The sequence below is a fragment of the Antechinus flavipes genome, chromosome 3 (assembly GCF_016432865.1).
Source record: "Antechinus flavipes isolate AdamAnt ecotype Samford, QLD, Australia chromosome 3, AdamAnt_v2, whole genome shotgun sequence".
In the NCBI taxonomy this organism is placed as follows: Eukaryota; Metazoa; Chordata; class Mammalia; order Dasyuromorphia; family Dasyuridae; genus Antechinus; species Antechinus flavipes.
The window spans coordinates 63,658,467-63,681,719 of NC_067400.1; the positions used below are offsets into that span (position 1 = coordinate 63,658,467).

Consider the following 23,253-nt stretch of genomic DNA (forward strand, 5'->3'; position numbering starts at 1 on the left):
GATGACTTAGAGATTCTGTGATAGTTATCTTTAAAATTTTGAAGATATTATATGAAATAGGAATAAGATGTGGTCTGCTTGTGGGGGCTCCCCTCTGCCCCACCTCAGAGGACAACCAGATGTGGAAATAGTAGAGAATTAAAGTTTGATAAAAGGAAACATTCCAAACAATGAAAGCAATCCCCAAATGCAAGGGACTGGCGGGGGAGAGAGCAGGCTTCCCATCACCAGAAATCTTCAGGTAGTGGTTGGCTGGATGACCATTTGCTGAAGAGGTTATAGAGAGTGTTCTTGGTCAGGTAAAGGGCTTCCGTAAACCCCTGAAAATGCCCTACCTGCAAAATAGCCTCTGGGATCTCTTTCCGTCTACAGAATCAAGATGCCCTCCTGAGCAACAGCTCAGCTGGGTCATAGAAAAGGATGGGAGCACAGAATTGATCCCCCCAGGTTATCTTGCAGCTATTCAGGACCCATATAAACCTTAGGTTTCATGGGATCTTGCAGTTCTAACATAATGATTCAATTATTTCAAAAAGAAAAAAAAACTGAAGCATGCTGACTTATGGTTAAAGGTAGAATTAACCGGTTTCCCACCGATCCAGGTAAATGGTCCTTGATTGGGTCCTGTCACTACAGATAGACTTCTCAACTCTGGTGTACATTCCCAGGGTGCAGCTGCTGCTGGTCAAGCACCTGCTTGTAGTTATTCCTGCGTACCAGTTGTGTAGCTATTCGTTCTACCTTCTTTTGGGGTGTGTTTTCTTAGTACCCAGTGCAGGACCCACATAGGAAAGATGGTGGGGTCCAAAAACCACTGGTCTGGATTGGCATCTTGGCTTAAAATTTCAGGGGTCCTCAAACTACGGCCCACGGGCCAGATGCAGCAGCTGAGGACATTTATCCCCCTCCCCCAGGGCTATAAAGTTTCTTTATTTAAAGGCCCACAAAACAAAGGTTTTGCTTTTACTATAGTCTGGCCCTCCAACAGTCTGAGGGGTAGTGAACTGGCCCCCTATTTAAAAAGTTTGAGGACCCCTGGCTTAGATGGTTATTGGCTGTGTGATCCATGGCAAATCACTTTCTGAGAGATCCAGTTCTTTAGCCCCTCGGCCTCGATAAACTTTTTCCTAATCCAGAAAGAGTTTATGTTGTCCTCGATACTTCCATTAACCATGAGTCCATGTGGTAGCGCATGGATGCTGCTGGTGATATCTGGTTCTCCTTGGCTTCTCTGTCCTACCCACAATACCCCAGGGCCTCCATAAGCTTTTGGAATGTCCTAGGTTTTCTCATCTGTAAAATGGGCTTGTTATTTGTATTCTCCATCTCACAAGGTGATTTTAAGAAATTTGCTTTGTAAACTATTAAGAATTTTGCAAATGCAAACTCAAAATAGTGATTGGTTTACAATGACAAATTAGACTAGGGTCTGAATCTGACTTGCTGAACAGGTGAGAGAGAAGGAAGGAAGGAAGGAAGGAAGGAAGGAAGGAAGGAAGGAAGGAAGGAAGGAAGGAAGGAAGGAAGGAAGGAAAAGAAAAGAAGGGAGGGAGGAGAAGGGAAAGAAGAAAAGAAGGAAGGTAGGACTACTTTATGGATGGAATTAGGGATAGATAAAAGGGCATCATGCTAGGTCTTAAGATATCTCATTTGATTCTCCCAACAATATTCTGAAGTAGGTGCTATTATTATCTTCATTTACCAGTTGAGGAAATTGAGACAAACATTAAGTGACTTTCCCAATAAATATCTGGGGTCAGGTCTTTTTGACTCCAGGCCCTGGGGTTCTGTGTATTATGGCACCTTCTGGCTGCCTCAGTTGGTCTAGTTTATACTTTTGTGTCATGGAACCATTTGGCAATCTGCTAAAACCTATAGACTCCTTCTCTAAAAAGTATTTTTTATTTATATAGAATTAGAAAGGAAACCAAAGATTAATGAAAATAAATGGATGCTTTTGTCCATTCAAATTCATAGACCTTCCAAAATCTATCCATGGACCCATCCATGGAGTCTGAGTAAAGAACCCAGCTCTACAAGTGAGCTCTATTCCCCCCCCCGCATCCCCCACTCCCCAGGAGAGACCCCCCCAAAGAACACAAAGGTCTCCCTGGTGCTTGTTGTTTTTATTGGCCCTGGGACAGACAGACAGATGGAGTATGGAGAGATAGGCAGGGCTCAGGACAACACTGGAGGTAGGGATTGGGTGATGGAGAGAGGGCGGGAAAACTTCACAAAAGTCAATAAATAAATAAATATGAGGGTGGTGAGGGCAAAGGCTTTGAGGATTGGCGGGAGGGAGGAGGAAGGTGGTGGGACCATTTCAGACCCAGGGCAAGAAGCCTTGGGCCACAAGTTGAGAGGTCAAGGGCAAGACCCCCTTCCCCCCATTAGGCAGAGAGAGGAGGGCAAAGGAAGAATGACCTCTCTAGCCTCTTCTCTTACTGATTCCCAACCTCCAGGCTAACCGGTCCTTGAATCTCCTTGTCTGGGATGCACCGTCTCGGCGGATCTGCGGCCCCGTGCCCCCGGTGCCACACCCCGTCCTCACCCACCTGACTGATGGCCTACGACCACCGCTTTTGCTCCGGCCCTTTCTGGTTTATCATCCCCTCCGCTGATGGCCCCCACGCCATCGGCCCGTGATGCTGGCTGTCTCCTTCCCTGTTCCTGCACTTCCTTCCCTTCAGTACTAGTGCTCACACCCTCCTGCTCACGAGTCTCCTTGATCTCCCCCCCAGGAGCCCTCCGTCCAACAAACGACTGCCTCCGTGCCCTCCTTTTATCATTTCTCTCTCTGCCCCTTCCCTCCCACACCCGAGTCCTCGTCCTCTTTGCCCCCTCTCTCCGTGTCCCTCATCTCCCTCCCTCAGTTCTTCAGCCTGGTTGAAGCTTGCCACCCCCCAGGCGGGGCCGTTGCTTCCCGGGGCTCCCGTGGCCCGTGGGTCCGTGAGGTAATGCCCCCTGGTTGGCTGTTGCTGGTGGTGTCCGGGCTCCTGCGGCCTCTCCGCCTCCCCCCACCCCAGTGCTGCCGGAAGCCCCTGGAATGTCCCGTATGCGAGGGCAGGGGGCCCAGGAGCCGGCCTGCGGGGACCCCAGAGGGCAGGGTCCGGGACGTCCGAGGTCCGGGAGGCCAGGGATCGGGTCCGGAAGGCTAAGGGCTGCCGGGATAGGAGCGTAGCAGCACCTTGTGGCGGGTGGCGGCCTCTGCCCGTCGCCGTTTCTGTTCCCCCAGGAATTCCTTCAGCCTGTTGGTGGTAAAGGTCAGCGTCTGGCGCCGGAGCTTCATCAGGTAGGCGTCCTGAAGCCAGGGATGCGCCAGGCAGTCCTGCAGAGAAGGCCGGCTCCTGGGAACAAGGTGGGTCAGAAAGGGGGTGAGCCGGGAGACAGCGCAGAGCTCGGGGCACGCGCCCGAGGCGGGGGGCGTGCGCCCGAGGTAGGGGGCATGAGCCTGAGGCAGGGGGCATGTGCCCAAGGTGGGGGCACACGCCCAAGGTGGGGGACATGCCCCCGAGGCGGGGGGACCACACCCAAGGCGGGGGGGGCACGCCCAAGAAGGGGGGCACGCGCCCGAGGTGGGGGGCATGCGCCTGAGGCGGGGGGCATGTGACCAAGGTGGGGGGACACACGCCCGAGGCGGGGCATGCACCCAAGGCGGGGAGCCCGGGAAAGATCGGGGATAGCCTCACTCACCAGGGGTGCACAGAAAGGACCTTGCGCAGAAAGAGGGCCGCACTCTGAGAGGTATTGGGGTACAACAGGAAGGCATCAAAGCGGCCCCCAACAATCCGGGCTTCCGTCTCCCGGGGATCTGGCTCATAAAATGGGGAGTGTCCACTGAGCCTGGGGAAAGATACAGCAAAAAGGTCAGCGTTGGGGGCAGGAGAGAGATTGGCCCTGAGGGGAGGCGCTGGAAGAACTTTGGGGAAGGGGCTGCCAGGAGTGGAGGAAGAGGTCCCAGAGAACATGGAGAGCAAGGAAAGGTCCCCGGCGGGGAGCCGGGTTCCCCAGCACAGGGATCACTCACATGATGTAGGTGAGCACACCGACGCCCCAGATGTCCGTGGCAGAGCCGATGGGTTCTCCTTTCACCATCTCGGGAGCTGACAAGAGACAGAGGCAGAAATGACCCAACCGCCTGTGGAGGGCGTCTTTGCTGGGTACGGGGGCTCCCTCTGGAAGCTCGTGTCACTCAGAGTTACAGTTATAAGTAACCTCTTCCACTTGGTGAATAAAGTCCAACATCGCTGGGGACTCAAGACCCTTTTCAACTAAATTCCAACCCAGTTTCCCTTCCCTTTTCCTTCTGGTGACAGATATCTAGAAAGGGTTACTCACCCCTGATACCTCTATTTCTTCACCTTCCACTCCCTCCTTAACTCTACTAATCCCGCTTCCTTTCTGTTTCCTCCTGAAATTTCTGCCTTCGAGGTCATCCGCGCGTATCTTATTGCCAAACCCAGTGGTCTCTTCCCAATCCCCACCCCCCGAAACCTCTGCAGCGCTGGACACTCACCACCCTCCTTCGGGCGCTTTCCCTTCCCTGTCTTGTGCTCTCCTCCTCCTGTCTGTTTCTTCGCTATATTATTTGCCATCTCTTTTCTCTCTTCCTGATTCCTAACTGCAGGTGTCCCTCACAGAGACAAGCTCTATGTCCTATCTCCTGATAATTCTCCTGCTTTTCTTAGCACAGTCCCTGGCACAGAGCAAGCCCTTAATAAATACGTGTTTCCTTCCTTCCTACACCTCTATATTTGAGGGAAACTACTCATCCTTCCAACACCTCTCTCTATTTCTAGACAGTGCCTTTATTTGAACTGTTGCCAACAAACACGGAGTATGTTATTTCCCCATCTCCCATTCCTCAGTTCTGAGGGAAAAGGAAGTGACTTCTGCTCCTTCCTCTGAAACCTCAGAGAAAAGCGTCTCTAGTTCTCTCTGTTTCTCTCACCCATTCTGTACTAGAGTTTTACATCTTCTCTCCCTAACTGACTTGAAGATTAGAATCTTGCTTATTCATCTTTGAACTCTGAAACACCTAATACAACCTTGCACATAATGGACATTTAACAAACGTGGATAAATTTAATTTGTCAAATGGATGAATGAATGAGAGCATCAAGAGCCATGTATTGGCCACTAGGTGCCTTTAGCTCACAGATACAACTATCCCTTCCACATCGCAAGGGCTGGGATTGCCCTTGATCTGGAAAATCCACATTTTGGCTTCCTATCAGAGAAGTCTGCATTATTATGGCAAAAGACAAAATATGTTGATATTACACAATATTATACTTATATTTTATGCATTTCTGAGTTTCTAAACTTTTCTGTGCTGTCTGTTGGCTTTCTTGAATTGTCTGCAACTTCCACAAAATTCCCCCCCCCCAAAATTCCCACAATTATCAGGACTGTGATGGGGAAGATGAGACGTGGAAGGGATAACTATGGGCAGTGGCTGGGTGTCCTTCCCACTCCACCTCTCCAAGGAGTGTGGATGTCCATGGGAAAGCCACGCATGTTACACTCAGGGAAATCTCAGGCTCTGACCCGGTGGGCCTAGAGTATCCCAATGTCGGACTGGGCCCCCGGCTCTTTTCACCCTCAGCCTTTGTCCAGGTTGTATGTACCCGTGGCCCTGCTTGGGCTGGCTGGGCCCAGAGTCTAGCCCAGTGCTTTCAAACAGTTCCCACGGACCCCTTAAGGTTTAAATCACGAAGTATTTTCTTCTTAAGGTTGGCTCCCTGAGGAGCAGGGCCCCAGGAACACTTTTCCCTTAGGAGATTCCCCGAGGGACTCTTAGATACCAAGGTAACCCTTTTTAAGCCCCCCAAGCTCAAGGCCTCCTGGAGCGCCATGAATGGGGTTTTTGCCCCAAACTGGGGGGGGGAGCGGGACTGACCACCGGAGCCCAGAAACCCGGCCAGAGCCCAGAACACCGGGTCCAAGCCACTCACCCATGTACTCCAGCGTGCCCGTGCGGTGCCCCAGGGGCTGCAGGGCCTGGGGGCTGTAGGGCTGGGCACTGCCGAAGTCCACGATCTTGAGAGCATTGTCTTGTGCGAGCAGCAGGTTGTCTGGCTTGATGTCCAGGTGCAGCACGTGGTGGTCGTGCAGGTATTCCAGGCCCTGCAGCAGCTGGACCACATAGGTGGCCACGTCGTCCTCGGAGTACCGAAACCTGCAGGGGGTGGACAAGGGGGCTGAGCTCCCGAGGGCGGGGACGGCGCTCTGCCGGGCCAGCTCCCCGCGGCCCCTCGGCCGTGGCCAGACCACCCCCCCGGACAGGAGTGGAAGCCCCCGTACCGTTCGCTGAGTCCGCAGAGCAGCTCGCGGTTCCCGCAGCTCTCCGCAATGAGCACGAGGTAGCGGGGGGTGATGTACGCCTCATGCAGGGACATGAGCCGCTCGTGGTGGAGCGAGCGCAGGACTTCATACTCCTGGAGCACTCGCTGCTTCCCCTCCGCCACGTAGGGGATGATCTTGGCCACGAATGACCGGCCCGTGGCGTTCTCCCGGCAAGCCCTCACCACACCAAAACGCCCCCTGGGGAATCAAGGACACAGGAGCCCTGAAGAAGGGCGGGAAGCCAGAGTGGGGGCTTCGGGGGGAACAGGAAAGACGCCTTGGCGTCCGCGTCCCATCCTGTATCTCAGGCCCTACCTCAGGCTTTGGATGCTGCATCCCATCCCCAGCTCCTCCCCAAGCCAACACGCGCCCATTAAGCGTTTATTCTGTTCGAGGCAGGTGCGGACCGTCCCTCCCTTGGACTTGCCTGGCCTTTTCCTCCAGGAAGGTGTAGGGCTTCTGGGGAGGTCCCTGACGAAGGCCGGTGCCCTCCGAGCCAGGGGAGCTGGGCGACCCCCTCCCCGGAGAGCCGACCCTCTCCTTGGCTGGGCTGAGGCTGCGTACGGTCACCTTAGTGGGGCTGGGGGTAGGTTCGGGGGCCTGGGGCTCAGGGGTAGGGGGTTCGGACACAAAAGAAGTCACCATATACATCGGGGCAGGGGAGGAGGTTGGCTTAGTCTCAGGAGCGCTAGGGGAGGGGGCTTTTGTGTTGGAGGCAAGAGACTCAGGCCCACCGGGAGGAGGTGGATCACTGCGGGGGGTGAGCTCTGCTTGCCGAGCAGCCAGCAGACCCCTGTGCTTTCGTGGGGGAGTGGGGGGAGGTGGGCCGACAGCCTTGAGGTGAGATGGCGTTGGGGAGGAGGGGGAGGTTGGGGCTGAAGGGGGAGGCTGTGGAGAGGCTGGAGCCAAGGTAGATGTGGGCTCAGAAACAGGGGCTGGAGAGACTGGAGAGGCTGGGGCTGAGGTGGCAGGCTCTGGTGTGGCTGGGGCTGGGGAGGCGGGGGCTGGAGAGGCTGGGGAAGCTGCAGGGGCTGGGGAAGCCGCAGGGGCCGGGGCTGGGGGAGAGACAGGTGAGGTAGGAGTGGAAGGAATGGGGGTCCCAGCTGAGGTAATAGGAATTTCTTGTTGAGTGGTAGATTTTGAAACTGGGGTATCTGGAAGAAAAAGGAGAAAGCATTTGCTATAGAACCCTCCAGGTAGAAGTGAGGTCCTGGTGATAGATAAAGATGGAAAGGAAAGTCACATACTAAGCAGACGGGATCCCAAAGCCCAGAGGGCTCCGGGAACTGAGGGGTAGAGTCCCCCTGCTTCCAAAATCACCAGGTCCCCATTCCTTCCCCACTAAGTTACTCCCACCATCCACCCTCGAGGGCCCCCCCCCCCATCCTCCTAACCTCTGACTTTCCCCACAAAGACCCTCTCGGAAGCATTGCTGAAGGGCCCCTGCCCAGCTCGGTTGGCACAGGCCACTCGAAACCTCACGGTCATGCCGGGAGGCAGTTGGGTCACGTTGTAGTAGCAGTCAGAGATGCCCGAGCTCACGCAGCGCCATATGGATTCCCCTGGGGGAGAGAGGAGGTAAGGGTGGGAGGGAGGCAGTGGGGGGCTGTCATGAGGCCATGGCAGCAAGGGGGAGGTTTAGCTCACACAACAGGGTTCCCAGGAATCCTATAAAGGAAGGAGGGAGGAGTGAGTGGTTCAGAATGCTGGGGGCGGGAGCCAAGGGGGAGAAGAACAGAAAAGAGCCTCGGAGCCCATTTCTCCCTCCTTGGTAGGGTTCCCCCACCTCTAGTCTCACCCCCTCCTCCCAGAGGCTCCCAGCTTCCTCTGAGCTCCCCCGAGCCCTCTGCCCCAAGTCTCACCATCTATCCGCTGCTCTAACGTGTATGTACAAGGGGCTCGACTGTCTCCGGGCTTCCACACCACCAAGGCTGTATCCTGGTATTTCTGGGGAACTTCAGGGGGGGCCAGCTTGCCTGGGAGGCCTGGGGGGAAAAAGCTTCCTGAACCCTTAACCCCCTGCCATTCCCGTGCCTTTCCTCTCCTCCCACTCCTCCAGCCTCCTTCCCGCTGGGGCTGCCCCTGCCCCGGCACTCACGGGCCACAGCCAGGGTGCAGGAGCTGGTCGCGCTGCCCAAGGCGTTGCGGGCAGAGCACTCGTACAGCCCCGCGTGGCGCTTCCCGGCGCGAGGGATGGTCAGCAGCTGCCGCCCGTCTTTGCAGGAGACTATGGTCACCGACGGCTCGGACCGAAGGGACTGTTTGTCTGCAGGGGCCCAGAGAGAGCCATGGCCCAGTCAGTCCCTCCAGTCCCCGTCCCCCGGGGTCTCCCAGACAAGCCCCCCCACTGCCCGCCATCGCCCCAGGGAGGCTCCATCCCTCCCGAATGAAGGGCTCTCTGGGAGGAGCAAGGGAAGGTACATTGGACAGCACCGGATCGCACAGAGTGAGGGCAGGGGGTGCAGGGACAGAAGGGACTCCTGGCTACCTTTTGTCCAGGAAATATGGGGTGCAGGGCAGGCTGCTGGGAGGCACAGGAGAGTGGCTGCCTCCCCCTCCAGCAGCACCTGGTCCTTCAGCTTGATATGAAAGACAGGAGGGAAATCTAACGGGAGAATGAGAGAAAAAGTAGTGTCAGCCCGAGGAAACATCAGGAGCAAGGAGAACCGGAAGAGTACGTATTTGTTACGGGGAAAGGCTCGGATTCTTATCAATAAACACTTGTGAACGGGCCTGCCAGGGGATCAGGCCTCGAAAAGCTTCCCCTGAAGTGGGCAGAACAAGGCACGTGCCCATGACGGCAGAAACCTTGTAGCCATTTCAATAATGGCAGCTTATCCACCATCAGGTTTGCAGAGCGTTGTACCCATCTGATCTCCTTTGCTCCTTACCACAAAGATAAGAAGTAGATATTAAAGTATCTACTTTAAAGATATTTAATATCTAAAGTATGTATTATTATTATTTCCACTTTACAGATGAGCAAAATGAGCGAGATGAAGTAGCTTTCCCAGTGTCCCACGCAGCTAGCAAGTGTCTGAAGGAGGACGCAAATTCCTAATAATAATAATAACAGGACAAGAATAATGGCTATCATTTCTGGAGTACTTACTATGAGCCAGGGGCCAGAAAAAATATTTTGTCCTTAAAATAATCCTTCGAGGTAAGTGCTATTATTGTGCACATTTTACAGAGGAGGAAACTGAGGCACACGGGGCTGAGTGACTTGCCCAGGCTCACACAGCCACTAAGTGTCTGAGGCTGCATTTGAAGTCAGAAAGGGGTTTTTCTGTCTCTAGGACTCGCAGATACTCTGTCACCTAGTTGCCCTTCTCCCCACCCTAGCACGTTGTACAGAAACACTGAATACAAAGCAGGGTGCCAGCGTACATAAGAGCTACTCAGCGCTATGAAAGATCACTTTTGACTGATGGCGGGGAGGAATAATTCCACGGGATGAGAGGGAGTGCATGTCTGGTAGGAATCCAACCTTCCCCCTTACTCTAAGGGAGCGGAGCCAACAAGCCAGGCTGGGACCACTATTATGGAAGTTTAATTGGACCCAGCTGGTGCTAGCCTAGCCCAGCCATGCAAACAGGAAGGGGCTAGAAAAAGGCATCAGCTAGGAAACAAAGAAAAGCAGGGAAGGAGGGAGGGAGGGGGAAACGAGCATCTATTAGGCACCTACTATGTGCCAGGCCCTGTGGTTTTATAATATCCCATTTGATCTTCACGACGATGTTGGAAGGTAGGTGCTTATTATTTTGCAGTTGAGGAAACTGAGGCAGACAGCGAGAGAGAGGTTATTGATTTTTCCAGGGTCACATGAGCCAGTAAAGATCTAACTCAGATCTTCCTGATTCAAAGCCCATGACCCTGGATTCCCCAGCTAGCTTTGCTGGGTGACTTGGGGCAGTGTTTTCTATTTTATAAATGGAGGGGATCGGACTCAAAGATTTTTAATATTCCCCCAATCCCAGAGAACCCGGCCAGACTTAGACACTTGAGAATGGGCTGTTTGGCTCGGAAAGCTGGACTGCTCACTGATATCTAAACTCTGGGCATATAGAACGAGGATCTGCGTCCTGTAAATGTGGTTTATAGCCTCTCTTAATTGCTAGTCAAGTCCTCTTCCCAGACCCCAACCCTAATCTCTCTCTTTTAACAAATAATGGGCAAAAAATCTAAATGTTCATTGGGGGAATGCATGAGAGGGGGAGAAAAGTGGGGAGGGAAAGGAGCCTACTGGCTATTGAGTGCAACGGGAAAAGAAGCCCCCGATGCTCAGAATGGGGGTCTGTTTTGTCGCTTCAGTCTACGAATGACAAATGACAAAAGGGAAGATTAGAAACCCAGCGAGCAGGCTGAGTGGTCACTTCCTCGTGTGATTTGAGAAGGGTTGGAAAAGCTCACCACCCAAAAATATCTCCTTCCACCTCCCCCTCCCACCCTCCGAGCAAGCCGAGATTCTACAAATAGAGGCTCATTCTCTTAGATTAAGCGCTACCTTCTCCTTCTTTTAAAGGCAAATGCCCAGGGTGGCCAAATGCTGTGATAATGAGAATTGGGGCTACCAGATAAAAGGTTCTGGCTGGAAGAAAGGGTCTGGGAGGGGCAAGTAAGGGAGGTGGGGGAAAGGGACAGGGGAAGGGGAAGAAAAGGCTGATGAGGGAAGGAGACCCAGCTTCTATCTTGGCTTTGCTACTAGCCTCGAAGGGTTAGTAAGTCACTCCCTGTTCAGTTTCCTTATCTGTAAAATAGAAATGTGCTCTAGGTGATCCTGAAAGGCCCTTTTAGCTCTGATTTGGATGATTCTGACGCCCCAGGGCAAGAGTGAGGAGGGCAGGAACTGAAACAGCCATGTTGGGGATTAGAGCCGGGCAGTAAGTTATGCATCTCCCCAGAGTCCTTTAGATGTCTGGAACTGGCACGGGGAAGGGCAAAGTGACCAGGGAAAACACAAGCTTGGGGCCCCTGGTGCCGATTTCAAAGAAATCAGTTCAACTGTCCAACCCCAAGACCCCACTGCCTGACAAGGGGCTCAATGCCCCTCCGTGCCTTCCCTCCCAACCCCACTGCCCCAAACCGGGGAAAGGGTCCTACCTGACTCACTGCGCACATATTCGTAGCCCAGACTGGAATCCTCCTGGACGCTGGCTGGGAGGTTGGGCTGCGATGACCCTTTGTCCTTCCGTGACCTTGACAGGCCCCAGCGGTCCCAGCGGGACCGGGTCCGGCCTTCCCCGGGACCTGCAGAAACCCTAAGTCATCGGCGCTGGCCCACACAGCTCCGCTTCTCTCCTACCCTTCTGTTTTGACTTTGCAGATGGGACTGTACAGAGCATATCCTTCCCAGCCTAGACATGGATCACGTAAGGCCTGCCTGGGTATCTGCAGCTGGAGCCCCTTTGTAAGCTATTCTAAGTGAGACTCCGCACTTTGGTTTCCTCACCCTGGTGGTTTCTTTTTTAAATTTGTTTAGTTTCCTTTCCCTGAAATTTTACTCTTGAAACCTGGATAGGGAGGTCCAGGGAGTAAGGGTGCAGCCATCAGGTTAGGGCCCCCCCTTTCACAGCAATCGGAGCAGAAGGAGAGGAGACGGAACGAAGGCCCTCACTGGGCCCAGAAGGACTAGATGAGATCAGGAGATCAAGGAAAGCGTGTAGAAGGTGAAAGCTGTCAGGCTAAAGGTCCTTGGGATTGTCCATGAGGAGGAGATGGGATTTCTCTTGTTATGCCACAGTTTTCTTTAACTGTCCTGACTCAGTTTCCCTGTCTCAGTTTCCTTAACTGTTCTGTCTCTGACCCAGTAAAACTAAGGATTATTCGCTCTCGGGTTGTAAATTAGCAAGATAAAAGAGTAGATCTCCTGACTCTTTTAGGGATTTATAATATTCCTTTAGAATATTCCAAGATCAACCCATGATATCTTTACTTCTTTGTCTCTGGAATTTTTAGGTTTATGGCTTCCCCTCCCTGATAAAAAAACTTTCCCTCCCTTTCTCTTCTTTGTCTCCAAAAAGGTATTTAAGAAGTTGGGGTTCCTCCATTCATTGCTGGAGAATGGCGGCTGGCAGCTGTATGCTGGACGCTGGATTCTTTGGGTCCTCCAGCCCTGGGACCAATATGGATTCCTTGGTCCCAGTATACTTATCTCTGTCTGACTGGATAATCTGAGACGAGAGTCCTGTCCAGTCAATCTTACTCTCCCATTAATAAAAATATTAAAACTCTCTAATCTCTCTCCTGCCTCAGTTTCTCCGGCATTACACTCTGAAGCTGCAGTGAATTCTCAAACCCTGTCCTAGGCTACTAAGATAGGGAGCTAAAGACAGTGTGGTCAGAGTTCTGTCTGCTGAGGAACTGGGGTCCCCCCTTTCTAGCCTGCTGAGGAACTGGGGTCCCCACTTTCCAGCCTGCTGAGGAACTGGGGTCCCCCCTCTCCAGCCTGCTGAGGAGCCAGGGTCTCCCCTCTCCAGCCTGCTGAGGAGCTGGGGTCCCCCCTCTCTAGCCTGCTGAGGAGCTGGGGTTCCCCTGAGGAGCTGGGGTCCCCCCTCTTTAGTCTGCTGAGGAGCCGAGGTCCCTCTGAGGAGTCAGGGGCCCCCTGAGGAGCCGGGGTCCCCCCTCCAGCCTGGCTCCCTGTGCCTTCCCTGGGCCTCCCTCCATCCCAGGAGCCCATGTTCCCCCATGGCTCTGCCGCCGAGCCGGGCCCGGCTTCCGCCCCCTCTGGACATCCTACCTGAAGAGGCCGAGTTGGCGCTGGCCTCGGAGCCCAGGGACTCCGCCGAGGGCGTGGCCGCGCCCGCCTGGGCCGACAGCTGGTTGTGGGGCAGGCCGAGGCGCCGCAGGCTCTCCCCCTCGGACGTGGCCCTGCGCAGCCGGCCCAGCAGCGGGGTGCTCCCCCCCGAGCGGCCCCCCGAATCCTCGCTGCTGCCGCTGCGGTGCAGACGCCCCGAGAGCCGCTCCAGAGTGGCGCTGAGCTTCCTCCGGACCGCCAGCACCGGGGACCCCTTGGCCGAGTCGCCCCCTTCGGAGCTCTCCCCGTCCCCGGCCCGGGGGGACCCCCAGGACGGGTGACGTTGGGAGGGGGGTGTCCGACGCAGCCTCTGGGACAGGGACAGGGAGAGGCGCCGGACCAGCCCCATCTCCCCGGCGCCCCCGGCCCCACGAAGGTCCTGTACGGAGCGGGAGCGCTCCGGCCGCTTCACCAGCTCCAGGGGGGTCCCGGCCGGGCTGGGCCTGTACATGCCGTCTTCCTCCTCCGATCCCCGGAAAGGGCCGCGCTCCTCGGACTGAGAGCGGCTCAGCATCCGCAGCCTCCGAGCCAGGGGAGACTGGCGGCTCTTCTTGAATTTCGCTTCAAACACTTCCTCCGAGTCCAGATTTTCAATGCTGCTTAAGCTCCTGTCCGAGCTGGCAGGCCTCGGGGGGCCCCCTGCCTTCTCCCCGGGAGGAGGGCTGAGCGCCTTGAGTCCCGGCCCTTGCTTCCCAGGATGTGAGGAAGCCACCTTGGCAAAGACAGCCGCGTGGGGCTTGGGCTCGGGCGGGGGGCCCAGGACGATCTTTGGGGTGCCGGGCAGTTGGAGAGACTGGATGATCTGGGCATAAGGGGTAAGGGGGGTCTCTGGGACTGGGGAGACCACAGCTGCCTTTGGGGGTTCTAGGGTCCTGGAAGGCCCTGCCTTGGAGCCTGGCTCTTCTCGGGCAGTCTTGGGGGGCCCTGGCCGGGGGGAGCCCCTGGAGGAAGCCACGGGCTGCTCGGTGGGCCCAGGGGAGGCAGGTTTTGCAGGAGATAGCTTGGCAGGGATGGGTTTGGCAGGGCTATGAGGCTGAGCTTCGCTGAGGGCAGACAGGGAAGGCGACTCCTGCAACCTCCGGGCCCCCAGCCGGGCCACGGGGATCTCCAGGGGGGCTCCAGCCCTCGGTGCCTCCCCCTGGGTTCTGCCTCCCCCTGGGAAAAACTACTGCTTTTCTGAAGGCTGCGGGCCTCGGGGGGCAGTGGGTGTCGGGGGGCCGCCTCACTGGAGGCGGCCCGTGCCAGCCGGGGATCGCGGGCCCTTCCTCCACCCCCCAGGCTCTCTAGCAGAGGGCCCCTGAGACCGCTGACCTTGCCGTCATCAGGGCCTACCCGAAGGAGCCTCTGCCGCAGGGCCTGGAGCCTCTGGGCGTACTCTCCCTCCCCCAGGCCGCCCCGTGCCAGGTGGGCGGCCCCCGGGCTAGGGCTGCGGCGCTGGGGCAGGTCTACAGAGGCCGCCTTCTGCAGCCCCCGGCCCGGCTCCCGCAGCCCTGCCCCGGGCAAGGCGCTCTCGGCCGAGCTGCCCCTGCGCAGCTCCCCCCGCCGGGCGGCAGCCATCTTGGGGGGCTGGGGGCCTGGGGAGGGGAGTGCCTGAGAGCCAGGAGCACGACTGTCTCCCGAGGGGGCCCCCCCCTGCTCCTGCCAGTCCATGGGGGCGGAATCCCTAGCGTCGGCAGCCCCAGAGGCATCGTCCTCAGTGGGGATGTCAGTGAGAGAGACGCGCGAGCCAGAGAACTCGGGCAGCAGCGGCCGGGGCACGGAGGGCAGTTCCTCCAGCTCCTCCTCTTCGGAGTCTGAGGAAGATGAAAGTCCCCCTGGGGGTGGGCGCCGAGGCACTGCCACCCACACCCGCTCGGGGGGAGCCCGCAGCAATTCTGGGATCGGGCGCAGCACCAGATGGCACTTGTAGCTGATCTGGGAACGCTGGGAAGAAGGGAACAGGGGAATCAGGGAGTGTGGGAGCAGTGGGGGGCAGGCAGGAAGGGACGCCTGCAGAGACCGGGGGCCACCCTCCACGGGCCCGACTTGTCACCTAGGGTAGGATGGGGGGGGAGAATGGGGGTAGCGAGGTAATGGTGAGAGACAGAGAGAGACACAGAGACAGAGACAGAGAGAGATGTAGAGAGATAGAGACAGAGATACACAGAGACAGAGAGAAATATGGAGAGATAGAAAGAGACAGAGATACAGAGACAGAGATGTAGAGAGATAGAGACAGAGATACACAGAGACAGAAATATGGAGAGATAGAAAGAGACAGAGAGACAGAGACAGAGATATAGAGAGATAGAGACAGAGATACACAGAGACAGAGAAATATGTAAAGATAGAAAGAGACAGAGATGTAGAGAGATAGAGACAGAGATACACAGAGACAGAAATATGGAGAGATAGAAGGAGACAGAGAGACAGAGACAGAGATGTAGAGAGATAGAGACAAAGATACACAGAGACAGAAATATGGATAGAAAGAGACAGAGAGACAGAGACAGAGATGTAGAGAGATAGAGACAGAGATACACAGAGACAGAGAAATATGTAAAGATAGAAAGAGACAGAGATGTAGAGAGATAGAGACAGAGAGATACACAGAAACAGAGAGAAATATGTAGAGATAGAAAGGGACAGAGAGACAGAGACAGAGAGAGATGTAGAGAGATAGAGACAGATACACAGAGACAGAGAGAAATATGTAGAGATAGAAAGGGACAGAGATACAGAGAGAGATATAGAGATAGAAAGAGACAGAGACAGAGAGAAATATATAGAGATAGAAAGAGACAGTGACAGAGAGAAATATATAAAGATAGAAAGAGACAGAGACAGAGAGAAATATATAGATAGAGACAGAGACAGACACACAAAGACAGAGAAATTGAGAAATATAGAAAGAGAGACAGACAAATATATAGAGATAGAAAGAGACACAAAAAGAGATGTAGAGAGAGAGACAGAGAGATAGAGATAGAGACAGACAGAGACACAGAGAGAAATATATAGAGATAGAAAGAGACAGACAGAGAGATGTAAAGAGATAGAAAAGAGACAGACACAGAGACAGAGACAGAGGCTGCCTTCTGCCTTTTTATAGAGATAAAAAGAGAGAGAAATAAACAAAGACAGAGCAATAGAGAGACATAGAAAGATAGAGACAAAAACAGACACAGAGACAGAGACATTGAGAAATATAGAGAGATAGAAAGAGACAGACAGAGATGTAGAGAGAGAGACAGAGAAATAGAGAGATATATACAGACAGAAAGAGACAGAGACAGACACACAGAGAGAAACAGACAGAGAAATATATAGAGATAGAAAGAGCCAGAGACAGACACACAGAGATTGAAAGAAATATGGAGATAGAGACACAGATATATAGACAGAGAAATAGATATATAGACAGAGACAGACACACAGAGATAGAAAGAAATATGGAGATAGAGACACAGATATATAGACAGAGAAATAGCTATATAGACAGAGACAGACAGAAATATAGACAGAGACAGACACACAGAGACAAAGACATTAAGAAATAGATATGGAGAGATAGAAAGAGACAGACACAGACACAGACAGGCACACAGAGATAGAGACAGAAAGAAATATATAGAGATAGGAGATAGAGAGACACACAGAGACAGAGACACACAGAAAAACACAGAGAGACAGAGAGAAAAGACAGAGAAACAGAAACAGATAGACAAAGACAGACATACAGAGACAGTGAAACAGCGACACAGACAGAAAGAGAAGAGAGATTCACATACAGAATCAGAAAGACAAAGAGAAACAGACACAAAGAAAGAGATAGAGACAGAGAGAAAAAAGAAATGAAGAGTGAGAAAAGAGGGGGAAGGATAGAGAAGTTGCAACAAAATAACCCTTTTCTTATTGCTGATACAAAATGTGTATTATTACTATGTACTTTGTTTGTGACACAAAAAATGATAAGCTGGGATTCTGGGAAGAGGGGCTACCCTGAAGATACTGGAGCATATCATCAAAAATTAACCTGAATCAGGGGTAAAGCTGGTAACTGTCGATTGGGCTCCAAACTTGGCCATCATCCCAGCTCCACAAATGAGCTGGAGCTGCTGGTGCCCTGGAAACGGGATTTGCAGGGAGGGGCATCCAGGGACATTGCTTTTGGTGCTCCAGTGTGGTGCAATGGGAAAAGTAAGAGATTGTGATTCCTGATTCTGCTGCTTAGAATCAACATGACCTTGAGGGGGACCTGTCTGGGTCTCAGTGTCCCCTGTGTAAAATGGCCCCAATGACCTCTCAGTGCTATATCTTATGTTCTCTAAACAAGTCCATCCGTTTAGGGGTTTCTGGCAGGGAACAGTCACCATTGTGGACCATGGGACCTGGCTAATTCTACAACTAGTAATAGGTAACATTTATATAACACTGACTGTATACTAAGCACTTACAAATATCCATTTATTTGATCCTCACAGAGATCCTAGGAGGGTTTTAGCCCATTTTACAGAAGCATAATCAGATAGAGATTGGATGACTTGCCCAGGGGGTCAGCCGGCCAGTAAGTATCCGAACTCAAGCCTTTCTGACTCCAGGCCCATTGCGCCACAAGGTGCCATCAAACCCACGGCTAACCCAGAGTTGGTGCGAGAAAGCAAGAAGCTTCCTTCACCACACACTTACGGAGTCTTAAGCTTAGGAAGAGAGACAGAGTGGTCCAGGACTAGTCGGACCCAGTGCGAGGAGGTACGGGACAAGGTGCCTTCCTCCCACCCACCGTGAGGAGCTGAGACAAAATTCTCCATGTTTCTCTGGGACTGGGCACTGCCCATCTAAAACAGGCACACGATGCTCTCCTCTGGTGCCGGGACACCCATTTACTCGTTAGCCTGAGAAGCAGACGGCCACTTAGATAGTGATTGAATGGAGAGCTCTGAAACTACCAGCGAGCCTGCCCATTGGCTGGGAATGGGACCCAGATGGAGGAGGGTTCTGGTCCAAGAGATGATATTCTCCAATAAGTGTGGATGGCGTACCAGGAGGGAGGTAGCCTAATGGCTCATGACTTAGTAAATCTGGGGACCATCCAGGTCAGAATTAAAAGGCCTCCTAGATCATACTTTCAATTTCTTCCCCTTGGGATATGAAGGGCAGGTTTAAGAAGAGAAAGAGTGTGGATGCTGGAGTCAGAGAGGGGAGCAGTAAAAAAGAAGGGGAGGAACTGGCTCATGTACGGGTAGGGAGACAAGAAGACTGAGACCTCGAGGTCGGAAGCCTGATTTCTGGATCCAGAAGTGAGAGAATAGCATGAATGCAGTGAGAAGGAATTGCTGAGGCAATCCCCTGAGCAGTAACAAAACCCGGGAGGGGGGACAGGGATGAAATGGAGAGGCAGCTAGGTCATATACTAGAGTGGACAAAAAGCTGGACCTGCAGTCAAATCATCAGCTCAATTGGACATCACTTAATCTCTTTCTGCTTCAGTTTCCTTATCTGTAAAATGGGGATAATAATAGCAACTACCTTCTAGGGTGACAATGAGGATCGAGATGATATATGTAGAACAATTTGCAAACCTCAAAGCAATAAATATATTTATATATTCAAATGTTCAAAGATATATTCATATATTCAGATGTAAATTCTTGCAAAGATAATGATGATGACGATGAGTGTGTTTAGGAAAACAGGAACCTCAGTTTGGCTCGGTAGCGGAGTGGGTCTCTTATACTAGGGCAGGATGGAGGCTGCTCTCAGCTACTCTATATTTATTTGCATTCCTGGGTGGCCACCCCCTTCCCCACCCCCCTCTTCCCTTCATCCCCTCAGCCTCTGCTAACACAAACATTTTCTCATGGATGCTCTAGTGCACCGTTTGGGAAACTGGCACAGATTTGCTAATATAGAAGACTGATGGCTCCAAAACGTAGCCCAAAGTTGGCAGGGGGGCCCAGAAGGGCACCAGCTTTGAAGCGAAAACAAGCCGGAATTTGGTTGGAGGCACAGCTGGAAGAATGGGGTCGACTCCAGAGGCAGGCTGGCGGCTCTCCATGCAGTGAGACCGGGCCTGGACGCTCTGGGGCAGAGAGGACTAACCCGGGAAGCTGGGGTCTTTACGTTTCGATTAGGGGAATCAGGAGAATATTCCTGAACACTTTAAACTTAGTTTCATTTACCCATTCCCCCTTACACGTAAGTGTTTCTCAGCCAAGTCCTTCTGAACTCCAGTTCAGTTTCTGGAATCTTAATGAAAAATAAAGCGGCCGTTCACCCCAAGGCTGGGTAGGAGCTATTGACAGTTAGAAGATGTGGAAGGATCCCTGCGATGGGCTATCAGCATCCATTCAGCATCCCCAGCACATCAGGGATTGAGTAGCAAGCAGAAAAGGCACAGGAGCCCAAATGGAGCTGAAAGGCACTGAGAGTCCATCTCTTTCCTGCCTGGGGCCCATTTTCTCAGATCAGCCCTAGAAGCCAGATGGGAGGGTGACCTAAGGAATGGGATCTGCTGATAGGACATCATATCTGCAGTTCCAGGGGAGAGTTTGTGCAAGAAAAAGGAGGGAGGCAAAGGAAGAGACAAATAGGAAGAGAAAAGAAGAGAGAGAAGAGAGATGGGGGAGAAGGGACAAACAGGAGAGGGGCTGGAGGGAAGAGGCAAGGAGAGGGGAAAGGGGGCACAAGTAGAACATAAAAAGGGGCAGAGGTAGGTCCGAATATGGGGCGAGGGGATAAGGCTCACCTGCCACCTCCTTCGAGACAGGAACAGCTTCAGGTGGTCAGTGCTGATATCCGCACCCTTTTCCGTTGCCTACAAATGCAGGGGAGGAAGTCAGACTGAATGGGGGGAAGTCTTCAGCCCATCACCTTCTGGGCAACCCTCTCTTGCCCTCCCTCAGCCCCAACCTCTGTCTTCTGCAAGCAAGGATCCTGCTGCTGGCTACAGGGACTGGGGAGTGATACTAATAGCACAGATGAGGAAAAGGAGACAGAACTAAAGTTTTTTTTAGTCATGTCTGACTTTTAGGGACCCCATATGGGGTTTTATTCTCCAACTCATTTTACAGATAAGGAAACTGAGGCAAGCAGAGTTCAGTGACTTGGCCAGGATCATTCAGCTAGTAAATGTCTGAGGCCACATTTAAATTCAGGAAGATGAGTCTGACATTCTATCCATCACATTACTTATTAATAAAATGGGTTTTTTTGTTTTTATTTATATTTTTATTACAGTTATTTATTTTCAAAACACAGGCATGTATAATTTTTCCACATTGATCCTTGCAAAATCTCGTGTTGCAAATTTTTCCTTCCCTTCCTCCCCACCCTCTCCCCTAGATGGCAAATAATCTAATCTAATAAAATTTGCTTCTGGATTTGAACTCATATCTTTCTATCTCTAAGAGCAGCACTCAATTGGTTATACCTCCTGGCTTTATGAAGATGGACATGATTCACACCCACCACCCACTCCCTGAAGATTCTCACCTTAAACCAAGGATGCTCCAAGGTTTCCTCAGCTGTGGGTCGCCTACAAAGAGACAGAGAGGTTAAATGGGACCGAGAGGAGAGGGGAAATACCTCAAGATACGGCCCCAAGACCAATCCTGAGGTCCAATGGGAAAAGCACTGGCTTTGATGTCAGAGGACATGAATTCAAATTCTGCTTCTGTCTGAGGAGAGGGGAAATACCTCAAGATACAGTCCCAAGCTCAGCCCTGTAGTCCAATGGGAAAAGCACGGCTTTGAGGTCAGAGGATGTGAATTCAAATTCTGCTTCTATCTGTAGGTGGATAAAACTTATCCTGCTGTCCTTAGCTTCCTTATCTTTAAATAATGATAGCACCTACCTCACATAGCTATCCAAAGGATCAAACGAGTATATATATATATATATATATAGTGCTTAGCAAATCTTCTAGCGCTTGACGTAAATAAGCTCTATAAATATTAGCTACCATTATAAAGCTATTAAAGCAGGGCTTTTAACCTGATCAGTGTCATGGACTCCTCTGGCAGTTTGGGGAAGCCTGCGAACCCCTCATCAGTGTAATGTTTTTAAATGCATTAAAGGAAGGGCAGATTTCCAAGGAGTTCAGTTACGCTGAAATGTTGTTACTGAAATATTAAAGAAACAAGTTCGGGGAGATGTTCCGCCCTAGGAGGCTGGGAGGGGGCGGTGTGGAGAGGAGACCACTGGGACTGATGAAGGCAAAGGGGGATCCTCAAGGGCTACCCCGGGACTCACAGCCGGTCTCGAACTAGAACTTTAATGAGGAAGCCTCGGGCCTCTCGGCTCAGACTGAGGAACGTCGTCTCCTCAAAGGCCACGTTGTAGTTGTGGATGTTCATCAGCGTGGTCCGGTCATTCTCCCCAACAAAGGGCGAGATCCCGGTCAGACTGCAGAGGGAGAAGGCTGTTGATGGGAGGGCCCGGGGAGGGAGGGTTCCAGGGGCAGAAGCAGGCGGAGCTGAGGTTGATATGGTACAAATGTGGGAGGATTATAATCATCAGGGATAAAGGGAAAGGGCAGGGCTCAGGCAGCCACAAAGACTCGGATGTGGGCTGCGCAGGGACCGAAGCCGTGACATCTCCTTCCCAGATCCATGGGGTCTCCCTTTATCCCCCTCCCCAAATCAGGCTTTAGGCAGAGAACAAAGAGGGCATGGAAGGGACTCAGAGATCTTTACCAGAGGAAGGCAACCACACCGACAGGCCTGTGGGAAAGAAAGGACAGACGTCACCAGCAGGGACCCCACGTATGGGCTATAGCCTTCTCCCCAGTTAACATTATTGGGGGCTTTTGGTATCCCCGAACCTGGCACTAGCCTCTGACCCCGTCCCCTCCTGCCTCCCACTCACCACACATCGGTGACGCCGGACACGGGCGTCTGGTTGACGATCTCGGGCCCCACGAATTCAGGGGTGCCGTACTGGCAGTACTGGGGCTCATCTGGCGTTAGCTCCTGGGCGTTGCCAAAGTCACAGATCCGCACTTGCTCTGAGCCCCCAGCCCCATCACACACCAGCAGGTTCTCCGGCTACAGGAGAGGACGAGACGGCCCTTTGTAATTGCCCCAGTCCGCCCGGGCTCTCTCGGGCTTGGACCGCTGTGGTTTTCCGCCCGCCCAGCTGCCAGCTTCCCCACCTCTCACCTTGATATCCAGGTGCAGCACATGGCTCTGGTGAAGGTAAGCGAGTCCCTCCAACACCTGCCTCACATAGGTCCGGATCTGGAGAGACAGAGGGGCCCAGAGCCCACAAGGGAAGGGGGGTATCCCCAGAACTGTCATCCACACAGAATGTAGCCATAGTGGGGAAAAACAAGCTAACACAAACTAAGCAGGGCTCAGCTGTGATAGAAGGAGCCCACGAGATGGCATTGAAGGCATAACAGTCAATCAGTTAACAGGCATTTATTTAGCTCCTGCTGTGTTCCAGATATTGGGCTAAGCTCAGGGCATACGAATACAACCAGAAAAAAAAAAAAAAAAGACAGCCCCTGATCTCACAAAGTTCACATTTTAAGGACGAGGAAAAATGTTTTTAAAAAGAGCTAAAAAGCAGCAGAAATCTTGACATGGGGTACCTTTAATAAGGGTAATTGATACTGAACATAGATTCTGGGACAACTTTTGATGGGGAAAAGCAGGGGGGGAAGGAGAGACTTTTGAGATACTGGATGAGAGAAACTGAACTCTCCAGAGAATGAATTTGAGTTTGATTGGTTTTTTTTCCCATATTAATCTATTTTTAATGGACTTAAAATTTCAGTGATAAATTTTGGTCAAGTTGTTTCCATTTTTAAATCACCAATTTTAAAAACTAATTCCTAGGTAGTGTGTTGTTTGCAAAGCCTGGAGCCGGTCCCCAATGCACCAGGGATTAACTGGACTAAGGGGTTCCTGTAGAGTGCATTTCTGTCTTCCTGCCCCATCCACGTCTATCATCACACCACGGACAGAGATATCTCCCCAGAATCTGGTCCTAGCCAGTTTAGCCATGGCAGAGGAGCCCCCCACCCCACTCCACCCACCCCCTGCCCTCACCTCAGACTCACACACGGTTGGTTTCCTGGCCATTCTTTCTAGAAGCTCTTCAGTGCAGCTGAATCCAGGGTCAA

The 23,253-nt window shown here is 52.7% G+C and overlaps 1 protein-coding gene across 1 annotated transcript in view; it reads right to left on the bottom strand.

Annotated features, from left to right (window-relative positions):
* Positions 1–2,107: 2,107 nt before the first annotated feature.
* SPEG (striated muscle enriched protein kinase) overlaps positions 2,108–23,253 on the bottom strand; it is an 85,539-nt gene continuing 64,393 nt past the window's right edge. The window contains 20 exon segments of the mRNA XM_051983491.1: positions 2,108–3,347; positions 3,694–3,843; positions 4,028–4,103; positions 5,958–6,181; positions 6,307–6,546; positions 6,776–7,502; positions 7,743–7,910; positions 8,211–8,333; positions 8,447–8,614; positions 8,837–8,953; positions 11,452–11,598; positions 13,088–14,272; positions 14,275–15,067; positions 19,872–19,940; positions 20,618–20,660; positions 21,378–21,530; positions 21,821–21,847; positions 21,993–22,171; positions 22,286–22,363; positions 23,180–23,237. Of these exon segments, the coding sequence (XP_051839451.1) occupies positions 3,155–3,347; positions 3,694–3,843; positions 4,028–4,103; positions 5,958–6,181; positions 6,307–6,546; positions 6,776–7,502; positions 7,743–7,910; positions 8,211–8,333; positions 8,447–8,614; positions 8,837–8,953; positions 11,452–11,598; positions 13,088–14,272; positions 14,275–15,067; positions 19,872–19,940; positions 20,618–20,660; positions 21,378–21,530; positions 21,821–21,847; positions 21,993–22,171; positions 22,286–22,363; positions 23,180–23,237 (4,918 nt within the window). The 3' untranslated portion in view covers positions 2,108–3,154.